The sequence below is a fragment of the Onychomys torridus genome, chromosome 9 (assembly GCF_903995425.1).
Source record: "Onychomys torridus chromosome 9, mOncTor1.1, whole genome shotgun sequence".
Taxonomy (NCBI): Eukaryota; Metazoa; Chordata; class Mammalia; order Rodentia; family Cricetidae; genus Onychomys; species Onychomys torridus.
In genome coordinates, this window is record NC_050451.1 from 106,474,835 (window position 1) to 106,502,046 (window position 27,212).

At 45.9% G+C, this 27,212-nt stretch overlaps 1 protein-coding gene across 1 annotated transcript in view; it reads right to left on the reverse strand.

Moving 5' to 3' along the window:
- Positions 1–27,212, reverse strand: part of Abcc4 (ATP binding cassette subfamily C member 4) — a 211,006-nt gene that overhangs the window by 151,283 nt on the left and 32,511 nt on the right. Inside the window, exons 2-4 of the mRNA XM_036198541.1 lie at positions 23,053–23,163; positions 22,382–22,502; positions 11,999–12,223 (exon numbers count right to left, since the gene is read on the reverse strand). Coding sequence (XP_036054434.1) covers positions 11,999–12,223; positions 22,382–22,502; positions 23,053–23,163 — 457 coding nt within the window. The remainder of the gene's footprint in view (positions 1–11,998; positions 12,224–22,381; positions 22,503–23,052; positions 23,164–27,212) is intronic.

A 27,212-nucleotide genomic window follows, 5' to 3' on the forward strand; every position in this document is an offset into this window, starting at 1 on the left:
AAGTGTATTTATAACTTCTCTTCTGGAAAATGGCGTGTTTAATAACAAAAATTTACATGTGAACCCAAAGCCAACTTCTTCATAACAACTCTATGTACACTCACTTTTGACTACAAAGTTCTTCACTACGATTTTCATCACGTACCTTCTTTCAGGCCAGAAGCGCAAATGGAAGAGCACTATAACATCTCTAGATGTACCGTGGCATACAATTTTACTGAAAATTAATCAAAAGGAAAATACTGGGCCTGAGAGATGGTTTGTGAGAAAAGTGGATGTTTCCAAGCCTGACAACCTGAGTTCAATCCCTGGGACCCAAAGATGGGGGCAAAGCATAGACTCCCAAAACTTGTCCTTTAACCTCCAAACATGATGTGTGTGTGTGTGTGTGTGTGTGTGTGTGTGTGCGCGCGTGCGCGTGCGTGTGTGCGTGCGTGTGTGCGCGCGTGTGTGTGCGTGCGTGTGTGTGTGCGTGCGTGCGTGCGTGTGTGTGTGTGTGTGCGTGTGTGTGTGTGTGCGTGTGTGTGTGTGTGTGTGTGTGTGTGTGTGTGTGTGTTTTATAAATGCAATTTTATTGTTTGTCCTACAGTTATATGTTTACCAAAGTATCACCCCTAAGCAGGCGGATGGTCACCAACCATAACAACACTACAAATGTTTATTGTAAAATTAGTTCCTCACTCATTCCTTTTCCCCAAATGCTGCTTTCAAAGCTTTGAAGAGACCTGCGAGTAATAAATCCTTAGGTAGCCCTTCGTCTGCCATGAAAAGGGGGAAAATGTACGTAAGGTCATGTAGTTGAAGTAATGGGCATTGTACTATGTACCGAACATCCCAGAAGCACCGATCCTTAACTTTTTCCATGAAAAAGAACAAGGCATGAGGAGAAAGGGGCCAACATATGTTGTTCACTGTGGGGGACATGGTCATTGTCAAGTTCCTAGACCCAAACCCTGTATTTCCCTACTCATTTGGGTGGAAAGATAAGTGTATCCAGGAACAGCTGTAGGTCACCATCTGTACCCTCCAGGAGATGGGACAGAGCAAATGACTCTGTTCACTACTAATGGGTCCCCGAGGGAGTGCAAAGGAGATGAGGCCGTAAAAACAGCCAAGATGGTGCTTTCTCAGAGCTGGGAGCAGACAGAGAACAATCTCTGAAGCCCTTCCCTTTGCTCTGAAAAGAGCTGAAGAGACATTATCACAGTGATGATCTGGCTACACTGTCGATTCCTTCACTGGAACTGAGAGCTAGAATCTCGACCTTGTCATCTGAAGTGATGTGAACCAACTGTAAAAGGCCAAACACCCCCAGGAGTCCACTTAAATGAGGTGTTCACAGTGGTCCAGTTCATAGAGCTAGAAATTAGGACGGTGGTTGCTGGGGACCAGGAGGGAATGGAAATGATAGGATGGTAGTTGCTAGGGTGCTGTGGATATCGCTCTGTATAAATAAAATGCTGATTGGCCAGCAGCCAGGCAGGAAGTATAGGCAGGACAAGCAGGGAAGAGAATTCTGGGAAATGGGAGGCTGAGGCAGAGAGACACTGCCAGCCGCTGCCATGAGCAGATGTTAAGGTACCGGTAAGCCACGAGCCACGTGGCAGCTTATAGATTAATAGAAATGGGTTGATTTAAGATATAAGAACAGTTAGCAAGAAGCCTGCCACGGCCATACAGTTTGTAAGCAATATAATAAATAAGTCTCTGTGTGTTTACTCGGTTGGGTCTGAGCAGCTGCAGGACTGGCGGGTGAGAGAGATTTGTCCTGACTGTGGGCCAGGCAGGACTGGAGAAAACTCCAGCTACACTAGGGACTGGGAGGGAATGGAAATGATAGGATGGCGGTTGCTAGGGACTGGAAATGATAGGATGGCGGTTGCTAAGGACTGGGAGGGAATGGAAATGATAGGATGGCGGTTGCTAAGGACTGGGAGGGAATGGAAATGATAGGATGGCAGTTGCTAGGGACTGGGAGAGAATAGAAATGACTGACTGTTGGTATTTAATGGCTACAGAGATTTGGTTTTGCAAGACAAAGGGGATTCCAGAGACTGTGGCAGTGATAGCTACAGAGTAGGGTGAGTGAATGTAAGTGGAATGGGTGACTGTGTTTGAAATGATCCATCTCATGCTTCCTGTACTGTACCATGACCTTTAAATTCTGTAGTTCAATTAATTGTTCTGCAAACAAACCAATTAACTGTGAAGTCCTAAAAGGAAACCACCACTCACCATAAACCCTAAACCTAGAAAGTGACCTTAAAAACCTGAAAGAGGGTGGAAATTTATTTCAGATCAGTGAAGCAATTTTACTATCAAGAGATTTTTAACATCATTCACTGTGACTTCAGCATGTGCACAGATAAAATAATGCAGAGTCGTGCTGTCCCCACACCACCCTCAACTATTGTGCCAGCCATCATCCTCTACGACAAGATGCTCCAAATGTTCCCTGGGACACAAGTTCAACATACAGATTTATGAGACTTTTCCTTGGACTATTAGGACAGAGATGGCCCCAGGAGCTGTTTTATTAAGCATACATGTGACTCAAGACAAAACCTGTGGGCCCTCTTCTAACACATTGTCACCCTCTGTCTGCTCACCAGGAAGGTAAGAACTATGCTTAACAGGTCATGCCACCACACCCTGCACTGTACACACAGCACTTCCAGCTCACCAGCTTATAAACATCCAGGCTATAAAACGCACACTGTGCCAGCCACACCTCCAGCTCTGCCATAAACAGCAACAAAGCAGGATGGTTATGAGGCCAATATTTTCAGATAACAGAACATAGGCAGTGTGCGGGGCTGATCCCTGAGATAAAGGACTCGTGTTCAGCATCCCACAATGCACAGGGCAGTGCCGCCCCAGCAAAAACATTAACTATGATTAGAAACTGATGTGTTGAGTATGTGGACTCCAGCAAGTGGCACTTCTTTTGAGGTTCTGCAAAGTGCAGAAGTCACCTAGCTCAAGGAAGAAGGTCACCAGGAGAGGTAACAGAGGTGGGAGGGTGAGGGTGGTGGGTCATCTCGTCCCCAGGGCCCTCCTCCTCTCTATCTGCTTCCTATCGATCATTCAGAACACAGCTCTGCTCTGCCACACAACTCTGTCACTACAGTGTTCACAACAGACACAAAACAGAGATGGGTGGCTACGGACCAAACCTCTGACACTCATAAGCCAAAATAAACAGTCCCTGCTTCAACCTGTCCCTGCCAGTCCACAATGGCAAAGCTCACGCAGAGGTAAAGGAACTCTCCCTGAAACAAACTAACCTTGTCCCAGAAAAACAAAAGGCAAGCCTATCAAGACCCTCAGGACATAGGACGGGAAAGCCAAGTCATCTGGAGTTACAGACTGCCATAGCTCACCATGGGATTCCCAAAGCTCTGCCACAGGGAAGCACAGAACAGAGCCACTGAGTTCAAAGTGCTCTGCCGGTAAGGAAGGTGCTCCACCAGGGCAAGGGTGCAATGCTCTTCAGAAGGGAGGGTAGAGATGCAGGGCCACGGTGTATGATACAGTTGATTTCAAAATCTCAAACACAGGGGAAATAGGAAGAGGAAATTAATAGCAAGAGAGTGGTCTTTATAACAAAAATCAGTGCCACCCCCCAATTAAGCAAATCCAAGTTGGTCAAACACTGAATCTTAAAATATTTAAAGAAATCAGTGTAAATGTGTTGTAAGGATTAAGGGAAAATGTGTTCAGAGTTAAAGGGAAGTAAGACTGTAGACAGAGATTTTCAACAAAGCACAAAGGAAAGAAACAGCCCTGTGGGCACTCTAGAAAAGAATATTAAGGTGAGTTTTGAAAATTACTGGGTGGCCTTGGCAGAAATGTTGGCGTAAAAGAGACAATAAGATGAATGGGATACGACTGAGATGATGTCATGTGGTTCAACTGTGGACTGCGAGTCTGAGCGTTAAGAATGAGTCAAGAAAGCAAAAGTTTAAAGACACAGTCATCAGGGACACAGGGAGGTACAGTACAATGCTATACACACATGAAAATGTCATAATGAAACCCACTATTTCATATACTACGTAAAAACTGATGTCACGAACCTAGAATATTAAAACAAAGAACCACTAGTCAAATATTTTCTGATTTCCATAAGTAAGTAAAAGATCCAAGAAGGTTATCAGATACACACCCACACACAGGCAGGATTGTTACCAGTCTCTGAAAGAAAGTCAGCCAGAAAAGGACTTACTAAAATCCCAGCCAGAGCAACCAGGAACACTGGCTACAGAGACACATACAATGACTGGTCACAACGGCCATCAGGAGCAAGGTCCAGGCGGCAAAAAGAACATTGCCTAAGCATAGATGTGGGACCACAGACTGCCCAACACCCAGACAGCCCACCCAGCCCAAAGTCTGAGACGAGCTCACTGTCTGACTTCCATAGCAGGGGCTGAGGAAGGAAGCCTTACAGCGGGAAATGAAATACACTAATAAGGCTTAATGCTACAAGCAGGAATAGGGATGCTGAAAACTGCTTTTAAGTGAAGAACTATGGGCCTTTTTATTTGTTTGTGGAGATGTGAACAGCCAAGAAGCTCCAAGAAATCTGCAATACTGCCAGTCATTGCTAAAATAAAAATTTACACCTAAGATTCTACCTTCGTTTTATCATTGAATATAGAAAAAATACCACAAAATCATTTGGTAATTTTTTCTAAAGCAGAGCACACTACTATTCAGAGGTGTCAGTCTAAAAGAAATGATTTCTACCAAACCAATGATGGCAGCTTTGCTTCTTTGTTTTGTTTTTGGTTTTGTTCTTGTTTTTTCAAAACAAGATTTCTCTGTGTAACCCTGGCTGTCCTGGAACTCACACTGTGCAGACCAGGCTGGCCTTGAACTCAGAGATCCACCTGCCTCTGCCTCCCAAGGGCTGGGATTAAAGTCATACATCCACCACTGGGAGGCAGCTCTACTTCTAACAGCCAAAGCTGGAAGCAAGCAGGATGTCCAGTAGCATCTGCATAAATAAACTATGGTGCTTTCAGAAGATGGAATCATACGATCAACAGGGAAAAAAAAATCCACCAATGGGGTATGGTGTCTCAAGCCTGTAACCTTAGCACTTAGCACTTGGGAGTCAGAGACAGGAGAGTCACCTTGTGTTGGAGGCTATCATGGATACAAAGTGAGATCTTTTCTCCCAAAATAAATCAATAACAATCAACAAACATAACTTCTTGAAGAAAAGAAAAAAACCTCAAAAGCATTCTGCAGAACAGAGTCTAAAGGTCCACAGCATGAATCCATCTACTCCATGGCAACAGAGGCAAATGAATCTAAGATGACAGAAATCTGATCAAATTTGATCAATGGTGATCTTGGGCTGGATGAGAAGGCAAGGCTGACAGGAAAGAGACAGAAAGGAACATTCTAAGCAAGAGAAGTTATCAATACCTTGATGACAGGAAGTAGCGTTTATGTAAATGTCAAAACTCAGACACCTAAGATACATACAACCTATGTAAGCAGTCCTTACTTGACTCTAAAGTAGTCAAATGAAAAAGAACTTCATTCATAGGAAAACAGAAGACTTCCAATATTAAGTGGTATTTCATATTTCCAAAACTTAGGAACATTTTTGGGAGGTATACTAAATTTTGGTGAAAATTTATTTTTATGTAAATTTTTGGCAAAAAACATTAGCATTTCCTATGAAGCTAACAATTAGTAAAATATTAATATAGTCTACTTTCAGGGGTACTACAACCCACTGTCACTATGAGATCAGCACCCAAGAAGTGGTACAGCACTCTGTTATAGTCAACTGTCAACATATCAAATGATAAGCCCCAAGTCCATCTAAAGATAAGTTTTGGTGTATGCACCTCAAAACAGGAGACCCGCCCTTGTGGAATATTCCTTTACACTGTGTGAATATATGTCACTGTGACTGGTTTCATAAAGAAGCTGACTGGCCAATAGCTGGACAGGATAAGGTTAGGTAGGAGAACCAGACTAAGGATACTGGGAAGAAGAGTCAGAGAAGTCACCAGACAGACATGGAGGTGTGAGATGAAAGAGAGGTAACACCACATGGCAGGATGTAGATTAATATAAATGAGTTAATTTAAGTTGTAAGAGTTAGCTAGTAACAAGACTGAGCTATTGACTGAGCATTTATAATCAATATGAAGTCTCTGTGCATTTATTTTGGAGCTGGCCAGCTGACAAAAACACTGCCTACACATCTCATCAGTGAAAGTTAGGCCATGATACCAGGGGTCTTTCGCCCTGTGTCTAGAATGCGCATGTAATCCTCTGACAGACTACCCTGGAGGCAGTGAGATGGTAAAGGGTATGTCAATACAGTGACAAAGCTACATACGGACAGTAAAAAGAGTAATTTAGTAACTGTATAAAATGTAAGAGACAGGAAGAGAACCTGTACAAATAATTAATTTTAACATGACAAAGTTGGGGCATTTCTTCACATATTCTGGAAGTACAATAATATGAGAACAGCGGTGCTGAAGGAAGCCCAAGGTTCAACAATGACTGACATGAGTATGTACTCCTGTATGGTCTGTGCACATACGTGCACACACACGGAGGGCAGCAATCAGGCAACGCTGACTGTCTTCCTCTATCGCTCTTCACCTTATTTTCTGAGACAGGGTCTCACAGTGAAACTGGAGCTCACTGGGTTGCCTATGTCATGTCCCTATGCCTGGATTGTACCATGGTCCTAGGGATCCAAAGCTGGGTGCTCATGATTGTGGAGCAAAAATGTAAGCAATGGGGGCCACCCTCCTAGCCTTTCATTTGTTAGCTTATTATACATTTTAGTCTGCATGTTACTACATCAGGCTACCTGCATTAGATGAAATAAGATGTTTTCTCATTGGTAATCCACAATGCTCCTCTCTGAAGGACATCAAGAGCTGTTCCTGAGAACTAGATACCTCATCAAATGAGTACCAGGGTGAATGTGACTGACTCAGTAAAGGGCCCTTGAGAGACTCCAGATGCAACTCCTATTTGAAAGCTTCTCATTCCCAAGATCATTATTTCCACATGGACCCGACACCATTGGCAGAAAGCTATTATCAGATGAAGCCATATCCTGATCATTTAGTTACTTACTCAACAGGGCAATGGCTGCCATGTGTCAACTAAACACACACCCTGCACTCCCTGCCTCACCAACTCCACCCCTACCCATGCACCCCAATCCCCTCACCACCAACCCCTGCCTTAAGCTTATTATCAGGGTTCTCCATCAACTGGACCTGATGTGATGCTGTCTTTATATTTCTTCTCTGTCCTTCCATCTTAACAGTGTTCAAAACATGCTCTACCTGGATCCTGATACTCACTCCCACCAACATCAGGAGTATTCCATAAGCCATAGCCTACCCGCTTGCAGGCCATTTTGTACCTTTGCCAATGTCTACCTAATGATTCGTCTTCAAACCTCCCATGACTGAGTGGCAATTACAAAGGTGTTCCCAGGAATGTGGGAACACTACCTGCATGTCACACTCCATACTAACTGCCTACTCAGACAGCCCCTCACTACAGACACAGAAGGTGGGAACTAATACCACTTTTGTTTTACAGATGAGGACACTGAGGCTCAGAGCCTGAGGATAACAGGTAGAAAGTGGACAACTGAGCTTCTTATACCAGATCTCCAAGCAGAGCCTCCGCTGTGTGCTTTCGAGTCCCTCACGGAGCCTGGCAATACTGTGGTTATTCTACACCAAGTGTTTTACCCAAGATATTTTATTCTAGGGACAGGACATCCTCATGAAGCAGGTCTCTTTTATGCCATTTTAAAGATCAGGAAACAGAGGCTATGAGAAATTAACATACTTCCCTATCTAAAATTTTACTGCTTGAAAAAGGGCAAAATCAAGACTGAAATACAGTCTGATAGCTCTCGAAGCCCCAAGCTTACAACCTCCATCCCATTTGACCTGCCACAGTGTCTCTTATTGGTACCCAGACACCTGATCCAATGCTAGATGCTCCTCCGTGGGAGAACCAGCCCATCTGAGACACTCCTTCCAGCATGATGAAAAGGACTCCTCACCCTCCTAACTTGGGTTTCCAACTACAGAAATCAGCTCTTCCTTAGTGAGAAGACTGACAGTTTGCCCTTGGATGGGATTAAGGTCCCATAAAACTCCCAGGTCAGCTGAAAGTTCATGTTAGAAATAAAATAATAATGATTTAGAAGAAAAATATGAAGCTAGCACAAGTGTTCAAAGCACTACTGGTTCGTCCTCACAGTCAAACGTTAAGATAATACCATGAGGACAGAAGATCTTGCCAAAGCATCACTTTCTATGAAAACCACTGGGTTTCACTTTGACAGTGCCCTCGGGGTCCTCCCTGCACAACTTCAGAAAGAAGGTCTAAGTGCAGACCAACCTACCAAATATCACGTCAAGTCGCATGACACTCCTAGCATTGGGAAGGCCACAGTACTTGAAGATTGGTGGTTCCATACTGTTGTCTAAATATAAGGCAGCATAGTACACACTGAACTACAATTAGTTTAAAATAAAAACAAAATCAACTTTGATCTGAGAATCATGACTATAACATGACAGACACTGCCAAACTTTCAGCCAATCGCCTTTCCCCAGTCCACTGAGCAAGCCCACTACCTCGTTTTCAATCTGCACCAGCTTCATTAAATACATTCTGGAAGCTTTTGTGTCCACAGCGCTAACACCTTAGACACAGCTATGATGACTTACAAAGGGACGCTGAAGTGTCCGCAGAGCTAACACCTTAGAAGCTGTAACAGAGAACAAGTTCCCTCCCACCAACTTTCCTTTCATGGAACTCTAAAGTCAGTGAAGACTGGCAGTTCTACCCAGAGAAGATTCTGCGAAGAAGTCTGGAGCAAGAGATGCTAACATCAACACACTCCACAACCGCCTTAGCGTGGATTGGCATGCAGAGCAAACCAGCCATCTCAAAACCCATTCCTCAGAAATCAGGCCCAAGAGGAAACTGGCCCTGGTTCTTTAAACTAGACACAAAGTCAGGAAAGCCACTGTAGCTTGGGCCAGAAATGTGAGGGGAGAAAGGCTCTGCACCTTGTGTATTTTATAATGAAGAGCAGAAGGGCAAGGCCCTCCTCAGTGTTGAGACCATCATCCTGAGTGTCCACAGTGTGGACTTTGAGCCCTTTGCTCAGTTAAATCCTATAAAGACCCTGAGCCGAGATCTTAGAAACAGAAGGCCCTGTAGATGGAGGGCCCTAGCTGTCATCAGCTGATTCTCACCTGGACTAGAGCAGCCATCTTCATCCAACATGGCCCTCTCTCACACTGAAGCCAAAGAACAAATCCCATGAGACCTGAAGCTGGATAAGTCACCCTTTTCTGCACCCCAGCCAACTAGTAAAGAAGGGACATTGGTCTCTTCATAGATGTGACAGCAACTCCCCTGGGAATGTGGCTAGCAACTCATGATAACTTTCCAAAGTGAGTGAGTAGAGTGTTCCAACACTAATATAATGTCATTAAAGCCGTGAAGGTAAATAAAGACAAGCCATCTCGTTACATGTGTATATGTGTGCAGTGCATATGCACATACACACAGAGACCAGAGAATGTGACTCCAGGTTCGTCATGAATTTTTCTCCACTTTATTTACTAAGGCATGGTCTTTCCATAAATCCAAAGGTTACCAATTTGATTAGTCTAACTAGGAAACTTGCCCAGAGGTCTCCTGTCTCCATCTCCTAGGTGCTAAGATTACAGACAGGACAGGCTGCCACGCCACCTGGCCTTGATCTAGGACCTTGGGATCTAAATTCTGATCCTCATGCTTGCATAAAGTACTTTATCCACCAAGCCATTTGTATATGAGCTCCATCCCATGAGGTCCTTCAGGACCTCACTACATTGATGAGCAAAATGGCAACTCCATTTATACCACCCAAACTGATTTCTCCTAGGACCAAGGATTAGGCAGTGAGGCCTGGCCATGGCTTTCCAGATCCACACCACAGACTAGCTTCAGCCCCACAGAAGCAGTCCTAATGAGATACAGCAGCTTCCTTTCTGCACAAGTCAGGCAAGAGGAAATTCATCTTTCCCACATTCCTAGAGTTTCAGGCTAAGTTTTTGGTTTGATCCCTGCAACTCTGGACTTCATAAAGATACTTCCGGAATAACCATACCAACAAATTAGTACCTTCGGGAGATGTTTACTTACAGTCAGGTAAGCAGATCTACCTAGCTGGATCAGATTTCCCAAAGGCCAGTTCCAAAGTGTTGACAGAGGAAATAGGAAGAAAAACAGGTGAACTCACCTAAGCGAGAGCTCTGATTACATGAACTGGCACCTCACACCTAATTCGTGTGATTATGTTGTCCACAGCACAGTGGTAATGAAAATTCCTAAGTACTTAGGGAACTAAACAGCATCTAGGAAGATTAAAATCTAGACAATTTATAGAGAAATTTCAATATTCTCCTGCGTAATAGAAGAGTATGCCACAGACATCCTGATGATGATGACAACCTCTCGATCAGACCCCACAGATATTACTCCATTTCCACATCACAGACAAAAAAAAAAAAATCACTGTATTTACTAGAATCTAAAATAGATCCTAAGAGGCCAGGCCTCCACAAACCACATACCTCCAAGATCAATAAAACTGCTCAAAGGAAGACATGTGGGGGATACTTTGTATTCGCTGGAAAGAAATCCATGGAAGTTTGAATAAACCAAAAGAAAGGTCAATGAAGGTGCAATTTCAATCATTCGGTGTTATCTCCAAATGGCAACTCAACCAAAAACAAACAAACAAGGAAAGTGGCTGGAGAAATGGCTAAGTGAATAAGAACACTTGCTGTTCCTGCAGAGGGTCTGGGTCTTTAGGCATCAGGAACCACACATATGGGTGTGCATGAGTGCGTGCGTGCGTGCGTGCGTGCGTGCGTGCGTGCATGCACGCGCACACATATATAGATGCATGCAGGGAAAACAAATCTTTTTTTTTTTTTTTTTTTTAAGTGGAAACAGGAAAGCAAGAGAGCACGGCAGATGGGTGCGTGGTGGTGAGAGTTCTCCAGACCTGTCACCCGCCCTTCTGGTGGCCACTGCTTCCTAATGACATCCTTCCTCACTGTTACAATCAGGGTAGACCAGGAATGATGTGGCATTCTTCAACACAAAAAGCATCGAGCATATCACACCCAGTCTTATTCAATTTCAGTAAAAGTAAGACAAAACACATTTAAAAAATCACAACAACAAGCAACATGGGAACTGAAGTTTTCTGCAAAATCACTTTTTTAAAGTTTAAAATAAATGTGTTATACCAAGACACACAACTATAATGTGCCCTGTGTTTGGTATTGGTCTGACTTCGACTTTCCTTTACCTTGACAAAACTGGACTGTTATTAAACAGTTGATGTAAACATATAACTTCCTTTCTCAGAGACTCTTTCTCCTAGATTTAATGCTGAAAATCCTGATTCCCTGACAACTTTGATGTCAGTGAAGACGTTAGTGAAAAAGCAACAAAAAAGATTTCATAAATACAGCGATGAGATTCAGCTACAAAAACACTGAAAATCAATTCTGCGTTTATTTTTTACCTGGAGTCACTATGAATTCAACAGCTTGCCTGTTATTCTAAGTGGCCGCCACCTGATAGTAAGAGGAAACTTCCATGCTCTATTGGGAGAGTTTGCAGAATAAATTATAATAGTAATAATAATTTGTATAGCCCAATCCAAACAGGAAGCTTCTCTAGTGTGGTTTAAATCATTGTTTTTATGACCGGGTCTAGTCAGATCATCTGAGAGGGCCTTGAACTTGTGACCTTCTTGCTTGGGCTTCCTGAGCACCCAGAGTTCAGGCATGTGCAACAACACCCAGCTTATTTACGTAGTTCTAGTTTACAGGAAACTCTCCCCAAATGCTTTCTGAGGCTTCAGGTGAAGGACATGTTCCGGTAAGCCAGTTTCACTTACCTTCCGGTAAATCATATGGCACATGGCTACTCTCAGCTTCATCCCGGCGCACTGCACGTGGTAGAAGTACAGGTGATGCAGTATGGCCAGAAAGAGTGTGCACACCGACAGCAGCGCTGTGTAGCCATACGCTGTGTGCAGAGCCACCGAGTCGTCGGGATCATACTTCTCAAAATACTCAATAATCTTCCCTAAAAATATGGGCTGAACTACTCTGGTGCCTTCCTAAAAGAAAAAAAAAAAGCATTCATTAGAAGTATAAACCACACCAATTTTTCTGAACACAAACTTTTCTTCTGTATGTCCCACGCCCCTGACCTAAGGGAAAGAAAACCGCTTTCACCATTATTACAGCAAATGAGTGTTCTAACCTGAACTCAAAATCACAAGCTAAAGACAGTAACACATCAGTGCACTGTGACTGGTCCACACAGATGCTCAATAGAGGCTAGAATCAGCTTTAAGAAACATCTGGCAGGCCGCCACCTAAGTCCAAAGAGGAAAAGAGCTAGTCATCTGCTTAAATACAGACATGCCAGCTCTTGATCCGCCCTGCTTCCTATGAACATCCCACCCAGCCTAACGGGAAGTGAAGGTATGGTCCATTCACAAGAGGCACACTCACGCCACCTCCTCCTCCTGTTCCAGCCTTATCAGCTAAGATAATTGTGAAGACACAGGACAAAAAAAAAAAAAAGAATGCTCCACCATCCCTCAGCTCAGGATCTGCATGTCAGCGCATCCCAGACCTTCTGCTGGGCTTTTTGAAAAGGTTTAGGGCTTGCAAGGTCCCCAAGGAGACAGATGTAATATGTCTCTATCCCCTAGACACTGAGGTGTGCCCAGGGTTCCTGCTACCTTCACTAAGGCAGCCTAGAATCAAAAATGAAACAGGACACAAATGGTGGGCTAAAAACTATCAGCAAGAGTGGTTTTCCCCCACTTATAGCACACAGCATTGATTATAAACCAAGATTAATAACCATCCATGCTCTGAGACAAAAATCAAAATTCTCTACCAATGAGGTGAGAGGCTCTGGGGAAAGTCATTTTCTGTCCAGCATAGAAAAACTTGAACTCTCAGTACACAAGGTAGTTTCCTGACTCATGGGCCTCTCACTCCCCTTAGCCCTCTTCCTAACTGCAAATCTTCACAGACTGCTCCCTCCCCGTGAAAGCCAAACATTCACTGCAAATCAAAGTCACCAAAAGTAAACACACAGGCCCAGGCCACTTCCTCCTCTTCAGGGACGAAAAGCCAGGCTTGGAAATCTTACATTGAACAGCCTTCCTTTCAAACAACAGAGCCCTGCAGCCAGCTGACAGTCTGATGACACTGTATCCACATGAAGTGAGGACTCTAACCCATGCACAACAAGGGGGTGGGGAGAGTAATAGAAACAAAAAGCTGAAACGTCTTCCCAACCAACTGGTCCCCACTGACTGCATTTACAGGAGATGCCTCTGTCCTCAAATGAGCCATGACACCAAATCTCACGCTCTGAACACACACACACACACACACACACACACACACACACACACACACACACACAGCCATATTGCCTTCCACAGGTCATGGATGTTCTGTATGTTACACAGAAGGACATGCTACCCAATAAAAGCATTACAATTACAATCAAGGTCATCAGACTCCAGGGACTCCAAGGCTCCTTGTCTCTTCCATCCGAAATCACATCTTTCAAGATGCTCAGAGAATTAATTCGAGAGCACCTGACACCATGAATGATCACAATGGCTGTGTAGCATTTCCTAAGATGACACCCAGGGGCTTACCCTGAGAATCGAGGAAGCCATGCTGTTCACATGGGGAACCCAGGCCTAGGATAAGCCAGAACAGCTGGGTTAACAGCACACTAACCTGGGCCCTCCATCAGGAGCCCGAGCCCAGGGGGAACTCTCCCATCCCTGACACTCTGAGTGATTGTCTCCTCCTCACAATTCTCCTGACAGGCTGTGGCTCACAGAGGGTGAGGTGACAGAGAAAACAATGGAAGACTTGGCAAACACAACCGAGGAGGTAACCAAGGAAAGGCAGGTCTCCACTGCCCAAGTGTCTGTGTGTTCCAGCTGGGCCTGGACATCTAGCAATCCTTTTACGTGCGTGGGCTCTTAATGAGTCACACAGTTTGTGGTCAACACTTCCCTCCTCCCATGAACCGGCCCTCCTTAGCCCAACCCTCACCTGGGAAGAAACCATGAAATGACTACAAAAATACCTATCAAATTTTTAACTGAACAGAATTAAGCTTTCTGGGAACCGGGGAGGGAGAGGTGAAAATGTAGCTGAGTATGTATTGACAATGTGCCTACGATCCCAGAATTCAGAGGAAGAAGAGTTTAGAGCTGGCCTGAACTGCATAGAAGATCCTGTCTCAAAAAAAAACCAAAAAACAAAAGCCTACCTTCTTCTTCCATCCATCCTGTGCCCTACCAAAGAAGCTCCCTGCCTCTGTCCCCTCCAAAATCCTCACCCCAAATCTCATGGACTGTTAGAGTGCAAGACCGCTCCTCAAGGCCCCAAGACCCCAAGTTCTGCCAGATGCTCTCCAACCTTTTGGCTTGGTCCAGACTGTCATTTACAAAGTTCAGTTAGAGTTTCTCAGTCCTCCCACACCCAGTGGAGAAAAGAACAAAATCACACATACACCACTCGACTGTGTAAATAAGTTACAATTCTGTGTTGGGGCTCAGGCATGGCTATGAGGTGCAGTGGTCACCCCGTGCCCGAGCCTCCAGCCCCAAAGGCAGCGATTTCTCCTTGGAGATCTGGTACGGGGCCTCCACAGTTTTGGCACATGGCACACCACTTTGCAGAGTCACTTACTACAGAGCTTGATGGGACATTGTCCCCACTGGGCCTGGGGCCTCTTTCATGCTTCCTTAGGACCCAAGACACTTCCTGTCATATTTTGCAGTCCCTGGTCTGAGTGATGGAGACAAAGCATAGAAAGCTGAGAAGGAAAACCACGCAGGAGTGAAACCCACAAGCAGCAATGGATGAGCTGTGGAAAGCAGCAGGCAGTGGGTTCGAGAAGGGAGCAACAGGAGACAAGGGCTGAGCGGAGACAGACCAGAGACGATGAGGAACGCAGCGAGTCTGAGGACTGCATCACTACCCAGACCTCAGAGATGCATAGGTTGGGATCCCCCACCCTGAGACCACAAGGGAGTGCAGCATTCCTGGATGTACATAATCCACTGAGGCCCAGACCCAGACTGCACTGAACTCCCCTAGCAAAGGAGACTCCTGAACGCGGAAACCAGTCCCCCGTGAATATCACCATTGTTTGCCCTGCCCCATCCCTGTGTCTAAGTCGTAGGGCATGCTGGAGACACTGCGTGGAAATTGCCAGACCTTGGTTTCGATCAGGAATGCTTCCATACAGCATTCATCAGAACAAGAGTACACAAGAACTCAGAGCCTAGATGTTTCAAAACCACAGAACAAAAGTACTCCAGCTCAACACAGCAGGGAAAGTCAGTGCTGAGGAAACACTGTTCACCAAAGGGAAAGATGATTCATAACTGACTTTTAAAGTGACCTCCAGCCATCGAAACGGCTCACTGGGTAACAGTGCTTGCCACACACGCATGCTGACCTGAGTTTGATCCTGGAACCCATGGTGGAAGAAGGGAGCTGACTCCCCAGAATTGTTCTTTGACACGCACACACACACACACACACACACACACACACACACCACACCACACCACACACACACCACACCCCCCCACACACACACACACACACACACACACACACACACACACACACCACACACACACCACACACACACCACACCCCCCACACACACACCACACACACACACACACGCACACACACACACCACACACACACACACACACACACGCACACACGCACACACACACACACAACCACACACACACCACACCCCCACACACACACACACCACACACCACACACACACACACACCACACACCACACACCACACACACACACACACACACCACACACCACACACCACACACACACACACACACACACCACACACACACCACACACCACACACACACACACACACACACCACACACACACACACACACACACACACACACACACACACACAGATAAATACTTACAAGGACTTAACTAAAATACAATTACCTCTTAAAGGAGAGTGGGAACACAGGGACGAGAGCAACAGCCTTCTTTAAAGATTATCTCTTTTCTGGGCCAACGAAAAGCTCATCAGCCCCAGTGGGGAATGTTAAAGGAGCACTCACAGCTTAAAAACTAATTTCAGAAGAAAAGAAGTAAGAAATTCTCTTGGTTTTTCCATGCATAAACCCCAGAGCAGACTTAGCCACTGTGGGACGAGATTACAGTTAACAACTGAAGTGGGCAAGTAACTGCCACGTCACCATTTGGCAGACACCTCTTAGCCAGGAGCATCTCCTCCCACCACACCCGGAAAACAGCAAGCACAAGGTCTCTGGTAGTGACGGCACAGCACCGTGCCTGGAGCCGCACTGCAGAGTGGGGGAGTCAGGCACACCTCCACCTCTAACACCTGGTGATGGAGACACTCAGTGACTCAGGCGGGGAATGCCATCGGCCTACCCAGACTGGGACCCTCTACTGAACAAGCAGCTCAGCGTTCCCAACAACAAAAGTAATGGCAGTCAAGGGAGCTGCAGAGAGACGGACAGACAGGGAGACTGACAAAATCCAAAGCCACCGACGTCAACGAGACGCACCTCAGCGGACAACCAGCAAAAAGAGTGCTGCAGAACCGGGCTGCCAGTGCAGCGCACATACAGCCTCTGCAGAAGGCCTGAGTTCAGGCTCCCGCCCGCACCCAAGCTGGGAGGCTCACAGCCACCTCTAACTCCTATGCCCTCTCCTGATGTCTGTTGGCACTGTACGCACATGTACACGCTCACACTCAGACATATACATTGCACATAATTACCAGGAATGATCTGTTGAATGAATGAATAAATGAATGATAATGAATGAATGAATGCCAGGTACACTGGTGCCTGTACTAAAAATCCCAACTACCTAAGATGCTGAGGCTGGGAGAACACTTGAGCCCAAAAGTCCTAGGGGGTAATATAGTACTCAAATTAATCCATAAAATGTAGGCTAAAAAAAACAAAGAGGGAAATGAGACACGGTGATGAGATTAAAGCTTTATTAATGTGTCCGTGGAACAACTGTACTATAACTCTACAGAGGAGACCCAACTCTTAAAGGTACGAATCGAAGCATTCTTAGATTAATGATGTGGTACGTGGGAACAGCTTCAAAATGGAGTGAGCAAGGCAGGGTATGGATGACTCACGTGTCGCCTTGAGTTGATAAGTTACTGAAGTGTGGCTTAGAGGCCAACAGGGGCTTTTGATTCTGGCCTATTTTTGTGTTTCTAGAATGTTCTTAAAACTCTATGAAAGAAAATGTCCCCCAAACTTGGCCCTGGTGGCAAGCAGCTGAGCAAGAAGTACCATAGAGTGGGGACATACGAATTTTCTTCCTCCTTTGGTCCCTCCAAGGGGTCTGCACAGGGGAGTGTGGGGGAGGGGAAGGCAACATCTGACAATCACACATTTTGCTTTAAAAGCCAGGTCTGCCCATGTGTGTCGTGATTCTAACCTCTTCTGAGCCCCCATCTCCAGCTGAGGTAACCTGCCCTATCTACCTCAGAGTGTCCTGGAGATGACCAGATGGTTCCACAGTGGGTGTGAGCTGTAATGGTTTTCTTTAGCTCCCAGAGAGCAGGGCTGAGTGCTAAAGGAAGAGCCAGGCACTTTGAGCAAGGCTCAAAGCTCTGAGGTTCCATCCTCTGCACAAAACGCTAAACATTTAAGTTAAATTTAAAGGCATGAGCAAACACAATGGTTAGTGACTAAGACATCAGCTTTCACAAACGGCTTTTGAGACCCCACTGCTTCCAGACAAGCACTGCAAAGTAAGTCTTGACCAGAGTTCTTCGCATGAAGAACCCCATTTGAGGACAGTGTTTTAGTTGCTGATCTTTGTTTCCTACCGTTAACGAATACAATCCTTTTCCAGCGAAGCAACTGATCCTCTGATTTTTGAAAGAAAATATTTAAAAGCATTTCCCTTACCTGAGGGCCATCACTGTCAACGTTAATAAGCTAAGGCAGACTGCCCAGGAACGCACAGGACACTCACAACTGACCACATCTGCTTTATTCAAGTCTTGCTCCTCCTGTCCTTGCCTAGGGCATCTTCCTATTGGTGAAATTATTAAGGCCACTCCACGTAGTTAAAAGGGAGGTTTATTTTGTGGGGTAACTTACAAATGAAGGGGTAGGTTGCAGGGTCTGGCAAAGGTATAGGGCAGTCCGACGGTGTTCTCTGGAGAACTCTGCTCGGTCTACTTCCAGCGTCCAGCGTCCCCGAACCAAGAGAGCCACCTCCTCCTGCCCTTGGTCTTCCGCTCCCTCCTCTGCCCTGCCTTGTGGGCGTGATCATTACTGAAGCCTCAATGGAGGTTGGAACTTCCAGGCCAATGCTGGGATGGCTATCCACTACATCTTCCCCATCTGCTCCTCAGCCTACTAGAATGAGCTGAAGGTGAGGAACACTTGAAGAGAGAGCTGGGAAATGCAAAGGGCCAGGGCACCTCCCAGGGATCAGCCCTGAGTAAAGGCACAGAAGATGTCACCACGGAACTGACTGTTGACCCCTGACCTTGGGTTACCTCAGACGGCAGCCTCCCGTAGCCTCCACCTGTACCACAGACAATCAAGCAAAAACCTTGACCACGTTCACAACAGTCCCCAACACCATCTCTAGAGGACCCATTGCCCTCTTCTGGCCTCTGTGGGCCCTGCATGCATGTGGTGCACATAAATGGGTATATACACACACACACACACACACACACACACACACACACACACACACACACGGGCAAAACATTCATACAGAAAAAAATAAAAGTAAACCTTCGAAAGAAAAAAGTCTTGGCCCAAGGGCAAGTCAGCAGGTGAGGCTGGCATACTATAATGGCCCTTTTTGCCAAAGGTCACGAGGACAAGACCTAGCTGACTCCTGCCAGGCTTTGCCTATGGCAGGCACTACACGTAGGAGAGAACACTGAGGATCCCTTGATGTTCCCAGCTTCAGTCTCCCGCAGACAAGAAACCTCATACCTCAAAACCCAGGCTTGGAACGGTATGAGGGGGCAGCCTGTGCAGACTCCCCCCACAATGTTCTTTACTGTGAAGGCTCCGGATGGGTGGAAACTCCTTTCTATCCCCATGGCCTTTCCCTAGAGGCGCACACAGGGGACAGACATGCTGGGAACCCATTGTCCGCTCTGAGCTGGCTTTCACTGGTCTGCAGGGGTGTGTTTTCACAGTCGCTATCATACTAGTTTCTCCCAACCTTACAATCAACCCTCAGTTCTCCCAAGACAAGGTGGGGTTCTACTTAGAAATCGTAACATAAGGCTCTTCCTGCAACTAGCATCATGCTGCCTCTCCCCTGGAGGCGCCCCCATTAACAGTCAGGGGAGGCCCTGCTGGTGTGGGTGGGTCACACAGCTTAGGGGTCAACCCAGGTGTTGTGATCCCAGAGGAGTTCCACGTGCTTTTGAATCACCAAAGAAATACATCTGTTTTGCACAAAATGCCACACTGAGTTCATCCTTCTACTATATGAAACTCAAAGAGCAGTGACCAACACAGAGCAGAGATCACAAAGTGAGAAATCCATTCGTAAAATCAACTATTAAATGAACGCTCATCCCGTCTGGCTCAGGAGCTAGCCGCAAGAATGGAAACCCACGGTGGTTAATAGTAACTGTCAACCCTACAGGACACAGAATTACCCGGGAGATAAACTTCTCGGCATGCTTTTGGGGGATTTCTAGCCGTGGTCACCTGAGCTGGGAAGACCCACCCCGAACATGGGTGACAACAACCACACGCTCTCGCACCGTGATGGGCTGTGTGCTCCCTCAAACTGTGAGCCGCAGCAAGGGCTCGCTCTGGTCAGGTACTGGATCACGGCCACCAGGAAAGGAACGCATATAAAATCATAACATCATTTGAAGGCTATTTCTTCTTGTTTTTTGAGACCGGCTTTCACTAGCCCAGGCTGACCTGAACTCTCTCCTTGGTCAAGCTCCCATCTACTAGAGTAACAGGAATGTGCCACCACACCCACCGGGACAGGAATTTTGAAGCGTAGCGGGATCCTTACTAGCTTCCCCATAAGAAATTATTTCTGACTCTGACTTTTCCATCAGCATCAATAGGCCAGTCTGTGGAACAAAAGCATTTGAATTGGAATGCGTGTTTCCTCTGGCTGACCAGGAAGGAGGTGTGTGGGGGGCGGATCCCCAAAGTTTTCCTAGCCGAACACAAATGACACATAGCTTCCCAGAGTTCACTGCATTGGAAGGTCTGATAGTGATTAGCAGAGATACAAGATCAATGTGAGCCTTCAACACTGGTCCCTATGTCCATCAACAGAATCAAGCAATCACATCCAGTATTAGACCATAAACCAACAAGACAGTGAGTCCTAAACACAGTGCAGTGTAAGGGTTCTAACAGGGAAAACGGTGCCTTAACAGAGGGTCCTGAACTTGGGTGTGTGAAGCAGCCCAACCTCAGACACACGACTCCAGGTACATCAGGACACACTGGGGCACACTGACCAGCCAGTGACAGCCACTTTCCAGTACTGCATGTGACTTTCTGGCCCCAGGAGATCCTGTAACTTGGACCGTATCCTAACTGACGCACTCATGTGCCACCCCTGCTCCAAGGACATCTTGGCACCATCATCCCCCGGCTAAGGTCAACCAACAGCCATGTGGGATGCTAAGGACAAAGTTCATGACCTTTGACCAGCCCCAGCCTAGAAAGTTTGGGCTCATCTCAGAGTGCCTGAAACAGAAACTCAGCTCTGTCATTTATGTTTTGGGGTGGCACTGGGCACACATACTGACAACTCAGAACTTGGGGGGCTTGCTGATAATAGGAATACCTCCCCCTCACCAAATCCTAAAAGGAATAAAATTAGCATCATGTCTAAAGGACTCATACATGGTTCCTGGTAGGAAGCATTGTTCAAGAACTTTCTTTAATTACTGAACTGCCAGCATCCAGGTCAGGAGGCCTTGTAACTCCAGCTCTCAGAGATCAGACCTCTTCTGGCTCGTCAGACATCCCAATACATGTGGCATAAACACACACATACATAAATAAAAACACAAATAATGTTTTTAAACACACCACCAAAGGGACAAGCCACACAGCCAAATTTTCAGGATCCCCTGCAGCAAGCCACTGACAAGCACATGCATTGTCTCCCAGGCAGAAGATGATCTACTGGACTGCCCTGAAGGGTCTTGTGGCTTTCCATCTTTGGTTACTCAGTGAACACCACTTGTATCCACTCTGTAATCCCAGGCTACCAGAACTCAACTGTAGACCAGCAATCTATTCCACAGCAAGAAGAGAAGCCCAGGGTGAATGGCACAGGAGGTCACCAGAGTTCAAGCTGGACCATAGCCCAAAGCAGGTATACCTCTCAGTGCCCAGCCATTGGGAACAGGGTAACTCCTGGGCTCCAGTGAGTCCTGGCCTCTGGGGCACCACAGCTAGCCCAGGCACATGGCATCAAGTCTTATTTACCTGGGAGGGGAAAGTTGACAATACCTTCCCAAGAAAGCATTTATCCAATTTGGCATGGTGAAGTTAACAATCACTCTTTGGGTACTGGTTATTCTGGGCTTTGATCCAAATGCACTTCCTCCAAACCACAGGACATGTCTCCTCAGGAGTGATCAAAGATGACTCTGTATATTTACCACATTGACTGAGCACCAGCATTCTGTATGCTATGAAACAGTGCTGGCTTTCTATGACACTGGATTTTAGACATTTTGAAAAATTTATTTATTTTGTATGTATGTGTGTGTGTGTACCTAAGTGCAATGTATGTGCACTGTATATATGCTGAAGCCCATGGAAGCGAGAAGATGGTGTAGGATCCCTTTGCCTTAGGAATGGTTGTGAGCACTATGTGAGTGCTGCGAACTGAATCCCAAATCTCTGCAAGAGCAATAAGTGCTCTTCACTGCTGAGCCGTAACACTGGATTTTAATTACTTAGAAGAAACAGCTTTAATCTCTTAAGCATCACCCACTGCAAAGACACACAGCTAATGAACTTCATCATGCTTCTTCCCTGAGCTCAACACACTTTCAAAGTTCATCCGACCTCTTCCCCCACTGGTTCCCATGCACCTCAGCAACAATCAACAGTCAGCGTGTCTCCTGTCGTACACCCACTCAGAAACAGTTGCCAGGACAGAACAAACGTTTACCTCAATTAACGTAAAAATTCCCAAAAGCAGGTAAGATTTCCAGTAACACCTTATGATTGCCTTTGTTAAGGAAGGCTTCCGTGCATCCTTCTTGGCTCTCAAAACTTCTTTATCCCAATACCTACAATGAGAGAAGAGCTGAGTCAAAACAGCATGCACGGACATTGTATGAAGCAGGGAGGGGACAGAGGACAGATGAGTGTATGAGTGTTTATGACAGGGTTATTCTGAGGACTCTGCACAAACACTGGCTAATTGTCCCGAGGGACCCAGAGAGATTCGTGAGGCAGACTTTGCTGCACCAGAAAAAAATGGGCCTCAAGGGGGAACACCTGAGGGAACAAGTTACTGCCCAGCTTTGCTGGATTATGGCAACGTTGGTAGGTAGCCAGAGAAGGCAGGCACCACGCTGGTGAAACCTCCCCCAGGGACAGATCTCAGGCATGGAGGGCCTGTGGAGCAGGCTCCCCCTACGTCTACCAACACAGGTGTTCTTTCCCCAGATAACTAAGTCAGGCCAAGCCAGGACAACCTGAGGGGAAGTGTGCAATGTGGGGAGAATGACACCCAAGCAAGGCCTGCTGGGACCCAGGAAGGCCAAACCTCCTCCAAGCCTTAAGCCACACACGCCGGTTTTGCCTTCCCTGCCTTCTCTCACTCTTCACGCTTACCCTTGCAGCTCTTCTCCAAGGTGCTTTGAGCGATCTTCGGGAAGCACTGAGAACATGTCATCTTCCTCCAATCTCCGCTTGTGACCAGTTTTAAACAAGGGGTTGAGCCAGCTGTTAAAGATGGAAAGAGACAACACACTCAGAACTGACGTTTGTGTTTAAGTTGACTCCCACCTCTGTGCATTTTGTCAACCTCCAGATTTTAAATACACAAAGGCAGAGAAAAGTTAAATCTGTAATTATTTGCAACACGCACGCACACACACAAAGCACACACAGGGATACGCACACATGCTTGCACCTCTAGTCCTACACACTGGGAGGCCCTGGAGGCAGTGACACCCCAGGCAATCAGAGCATTCTGACATCCAGACAGCCAGATCTTTATTTCTTAATAGCATTCTCCCTTAGAAAGAACAATAGCTCCTTAAACGGCTAATTACAAGGGACAGAAAAGGTAACAGACAGACTGTATCTTCCTGTACTGCAAAATAAGGAGACACTCAAGGAATCATGAAGAAAAGTCAAAGGACAGAAAAGCTACACAGAGAGGTCCCACTGGACCAATCTGGGGGGGGGCTTGGTAATCCAAATCAGTAGGACCGGTAGTGAATTATAACCACAGAGCAGCGAAAGAATCCAGAGTCCTTGCTCAGCTGTGGGAGGGAAAAGCTCTTACATAGACAACACAATACAGCTAGAAAACTACCAGTGGAGACTGGGGGTGTAGTTCAGTGGTAGAACACTGGCCTAGCATGCACTGGGCCCTAAGTCCTCAGAACACCCTCTTCCCCATAAAAGGAAAAGAAAATTACCAAGAGGCGCTCAAAACTAATGCATGAAAACACAATGGGAAATGGTAGCTATAAAAATACCAAGTTCCAAAAGACAAGTTAGCTTTAACTGCCAGCTTGACACACCCTGTAGTGACTTTGAGAAGGGAGCCTTAGTTGAAGGATGGCCCAAATCAGACTGGACCGTGAACATGTCTATGAGGGGACTATCTTGACTGATGATTCATGTAGGGGGGTCCAGCCCACTGTGAGAGGTGCCATTCCGGGAATGGGTGGTCAGGGCTGTATAAGAAGCTGGCTAAACCCGAGCCTATGAGCAAAGCACCAAACTGCATTCCTCCACGGTTTCTCCTTCACACTCCTGCCTGTCAGCAATGGGCCATGGTGACCTGGAAGTGTAAGCCAAATAAACCTTTCCTCCTCTAAGTTGTCTTTCCTTTTCTCCCCAGAGCATTTTATCACAGAAAGAAAACCAGAACACGGGGTATTAATATAACTTCTAATGATATTTCTACAAAGTAATTTTTTAAAGGAAAAGTAACTAAGCAGGGCTTCCCCCCCCCAAAAAAAAAACTCATTTAAATATTTTTATTCTTTTTACTAATAAAATCAAAGTAGTATCCACCTAGTAAGAATCACTTAAATAATAACATGCAGAAATAACTCAAGGGTGCACATGATTTTTTTTTATAGTGCAGAGTAATGACATTTCCAAGGCCAGACAACAACCACCTCCTAAAGGAGAGCGCATTCTCCTCTTATTGATTGATTGATCACTCTAGAATAGTATGGGCAAAAAAGTTGGGGGGTAGGGGACACTCCAAGAATGTTGTTGACTCTACAGGTTTTTAGGGATGCAATCATAGAGACTGAGCCCTAAGTTTTGCCAACTGGGGTCACTTGGTTCCTCCAAGGAATCTCACTCTAGAAGCTAGGAGAAAAGAGTCTTGTCCAGCACCAGTACTGGGGACTCAGCCCCCTCCCTTGGCCTCTGTCAGTCCCCTCTACTTCTAGGAGCTCAGTTCCTCCATGACCTATCATTATACCTCTAGGTCTCAATCATCTTCCCCTAAAATATATACCAATTGGTGAGATTCACCACTAACCAGATATGGAAACCTGCTTGGTCCTTTATTCTATAGTTATTCTAAAGGCAGCTCCTTGGCACTGGAACTAGCTGGTGACAGCACCCTGAGAAGCACTCTCTAATGAGAAGCCAGAATGTGCTTTAGCTGGAAACCCTCCAGCCTCAGAGTCTAGACATGGCTGCTTTCTGGCTGTATGCCTGCTAACCAGCCTGTGCTCTCGACTCTCCCCTCTCTCTGTCTCTCCTCTCTCTTCTCCCTTCCCCCTCAGTCTTGGACAAATGAAAGGACCCCTGGAGATGCCGAGTGGATCTACTGGGGTGTGGGGTGGCTATGAACAATACAAAGTTCCAAAAGACAAATATCTGCCACTATTGTGATCTACCCATGCATCCGAGGGAGCTAGGCACAGTAGCTTCCACATTACTACTGTTTCAGTCCTCCACAGCCCCTGCCCACAGGAACAATCTGCCAGCTTTGTGGGAAAGCTTCAGGAGGCGGAGGATATATGTACCTGTCCCTCTTGGACAATTAAATGTGGGTCCTTCTAGAAAGCTTTGATAAATGAAATGATTAAATCAAGAAAACATCTTCCATCTTGGCTCTCTGGCCAAATGGCCTCTTCAGTGGGCCTGTTTTAGAGGGAAGTGTACTCTGGGAAGCCCTTCCCTTGAGAAGCTACTGCTCAGGGTTTTTGTAGTAATGAGTAAGTACTCAGCAGCTCCAGGGAGCAAGGTGTGAAGTCAACTTCCACACAACTGGCTCAGGACACTCCAAAGGCCCAGACCTTTGAATGGGAGCTATGACAGCTCCCCAAGACTGTGACATACACTCCAAAGGCTGCCAAAGATAAACCTGGGGTTCTAGAAAGCTCCAGTGCCCTGCCTTGTCGACCCCAGGGATCCTGAATGACACCCTAAGAAGGAGAACCAATCAGCTCACCTCTTTCTCACCACCCTCCCCAATTAGTTTTCAGAAGACTTGTCACCTTGCCTGTCCTGGCTCAATGTAGGTGGGCTTCCTAGACATGTCTGAAATGCTGCCCACATGCCTTAGCCCTTCCTTCCAGTAGAACATCCGGTATTTTCCAGTGAGTACTTCTAAGTGGAATTCATTAGCATTTTTTCAGGCTTAAAAAGGCTTGTCATGGTTTGTGGTGGGTTTTGTTTTGTTTCGAATCAGCAGGTAAAAGAAAATTGGAAAAGAAACGGAATAGTTAAGCAAGGGTCTAGAGGTATTAGAGAAGTGGCCAAATAACCGCTCAGCATGTACAGGCCTTGAGTTCACAACCAAGAACCAACCCCTCGAAGAAAACGCAGAAGGAACTAGGAAAACAGCATTGACAAGCATGTTTGATGAGACCGAACAGTGAACTGCACTTGTATCATGGGTAGGAACATTATAAAGAGGGATGCTTATGTGGGATGTCGTTCTGTACACTGTGAATACATGTTGCTTTTATTGGTTGATGAATAAAGCTGCTTTGGTCTATGGCAACGCAGAATATAGCTAGGCAGGAAAGCCAAACTGAATACAAGGAGAAAGAAGGGCCAAGTTGAGAAGACAGGAGCCAGCTGCCCAAGAAGCAAGATGCCAGCAGATTGGTAATGCCAGGGCCACATGGCAATACATAGACTAACAGAAATGGGTTAATTTAAGTTATAAGAGCTAGTTAGTAACAAGCCTGAGCTATCAGCCAAACATTTATAATTATTAAAAGCCTCTGAGTGACTATTTGGAAACAGCTGTGAGGTAGGGCAGGACAGAGAAAAGCCTCTATTTGCAGGACATACTGTTAAATTAAGAAATATGAACTCAAAGAACTCACAATTTCATTTAGAAGATGCCACAAATTGATTCTCCCAGGCTCTTGCACTAACCAAAAACTCAGGCTGAGACATATGGTTAAATTTGCTGTCAGGCAAGCACACTGTGATAAGAAACTACTTTGATCATCTGTGTAATAAGTTATATATAGTCACATGTCACATAATGACATTCGGATGAACAATAACTGATTCTACTATGGTAGTCCCTAAGATACTATTAGGCCAAGTGACATCGCTTGCCACTTAACTTTTGTAAGCACACACAAGGTTAGCAGAGTGACAAAACCGCTTGGTGACAACTTCTCAGAATACGTCTCTGTGGTTAAGCAATGGATGATTAGGCATGGAGATCCAGGTCAACTGCCTTCACTCTAATTTATCCCGGCGGGAATCTAGTCAGCAATCCCGGGCCACTGTCAAATGAGCCATTCCTGACTTCTGTGCTCCCAACA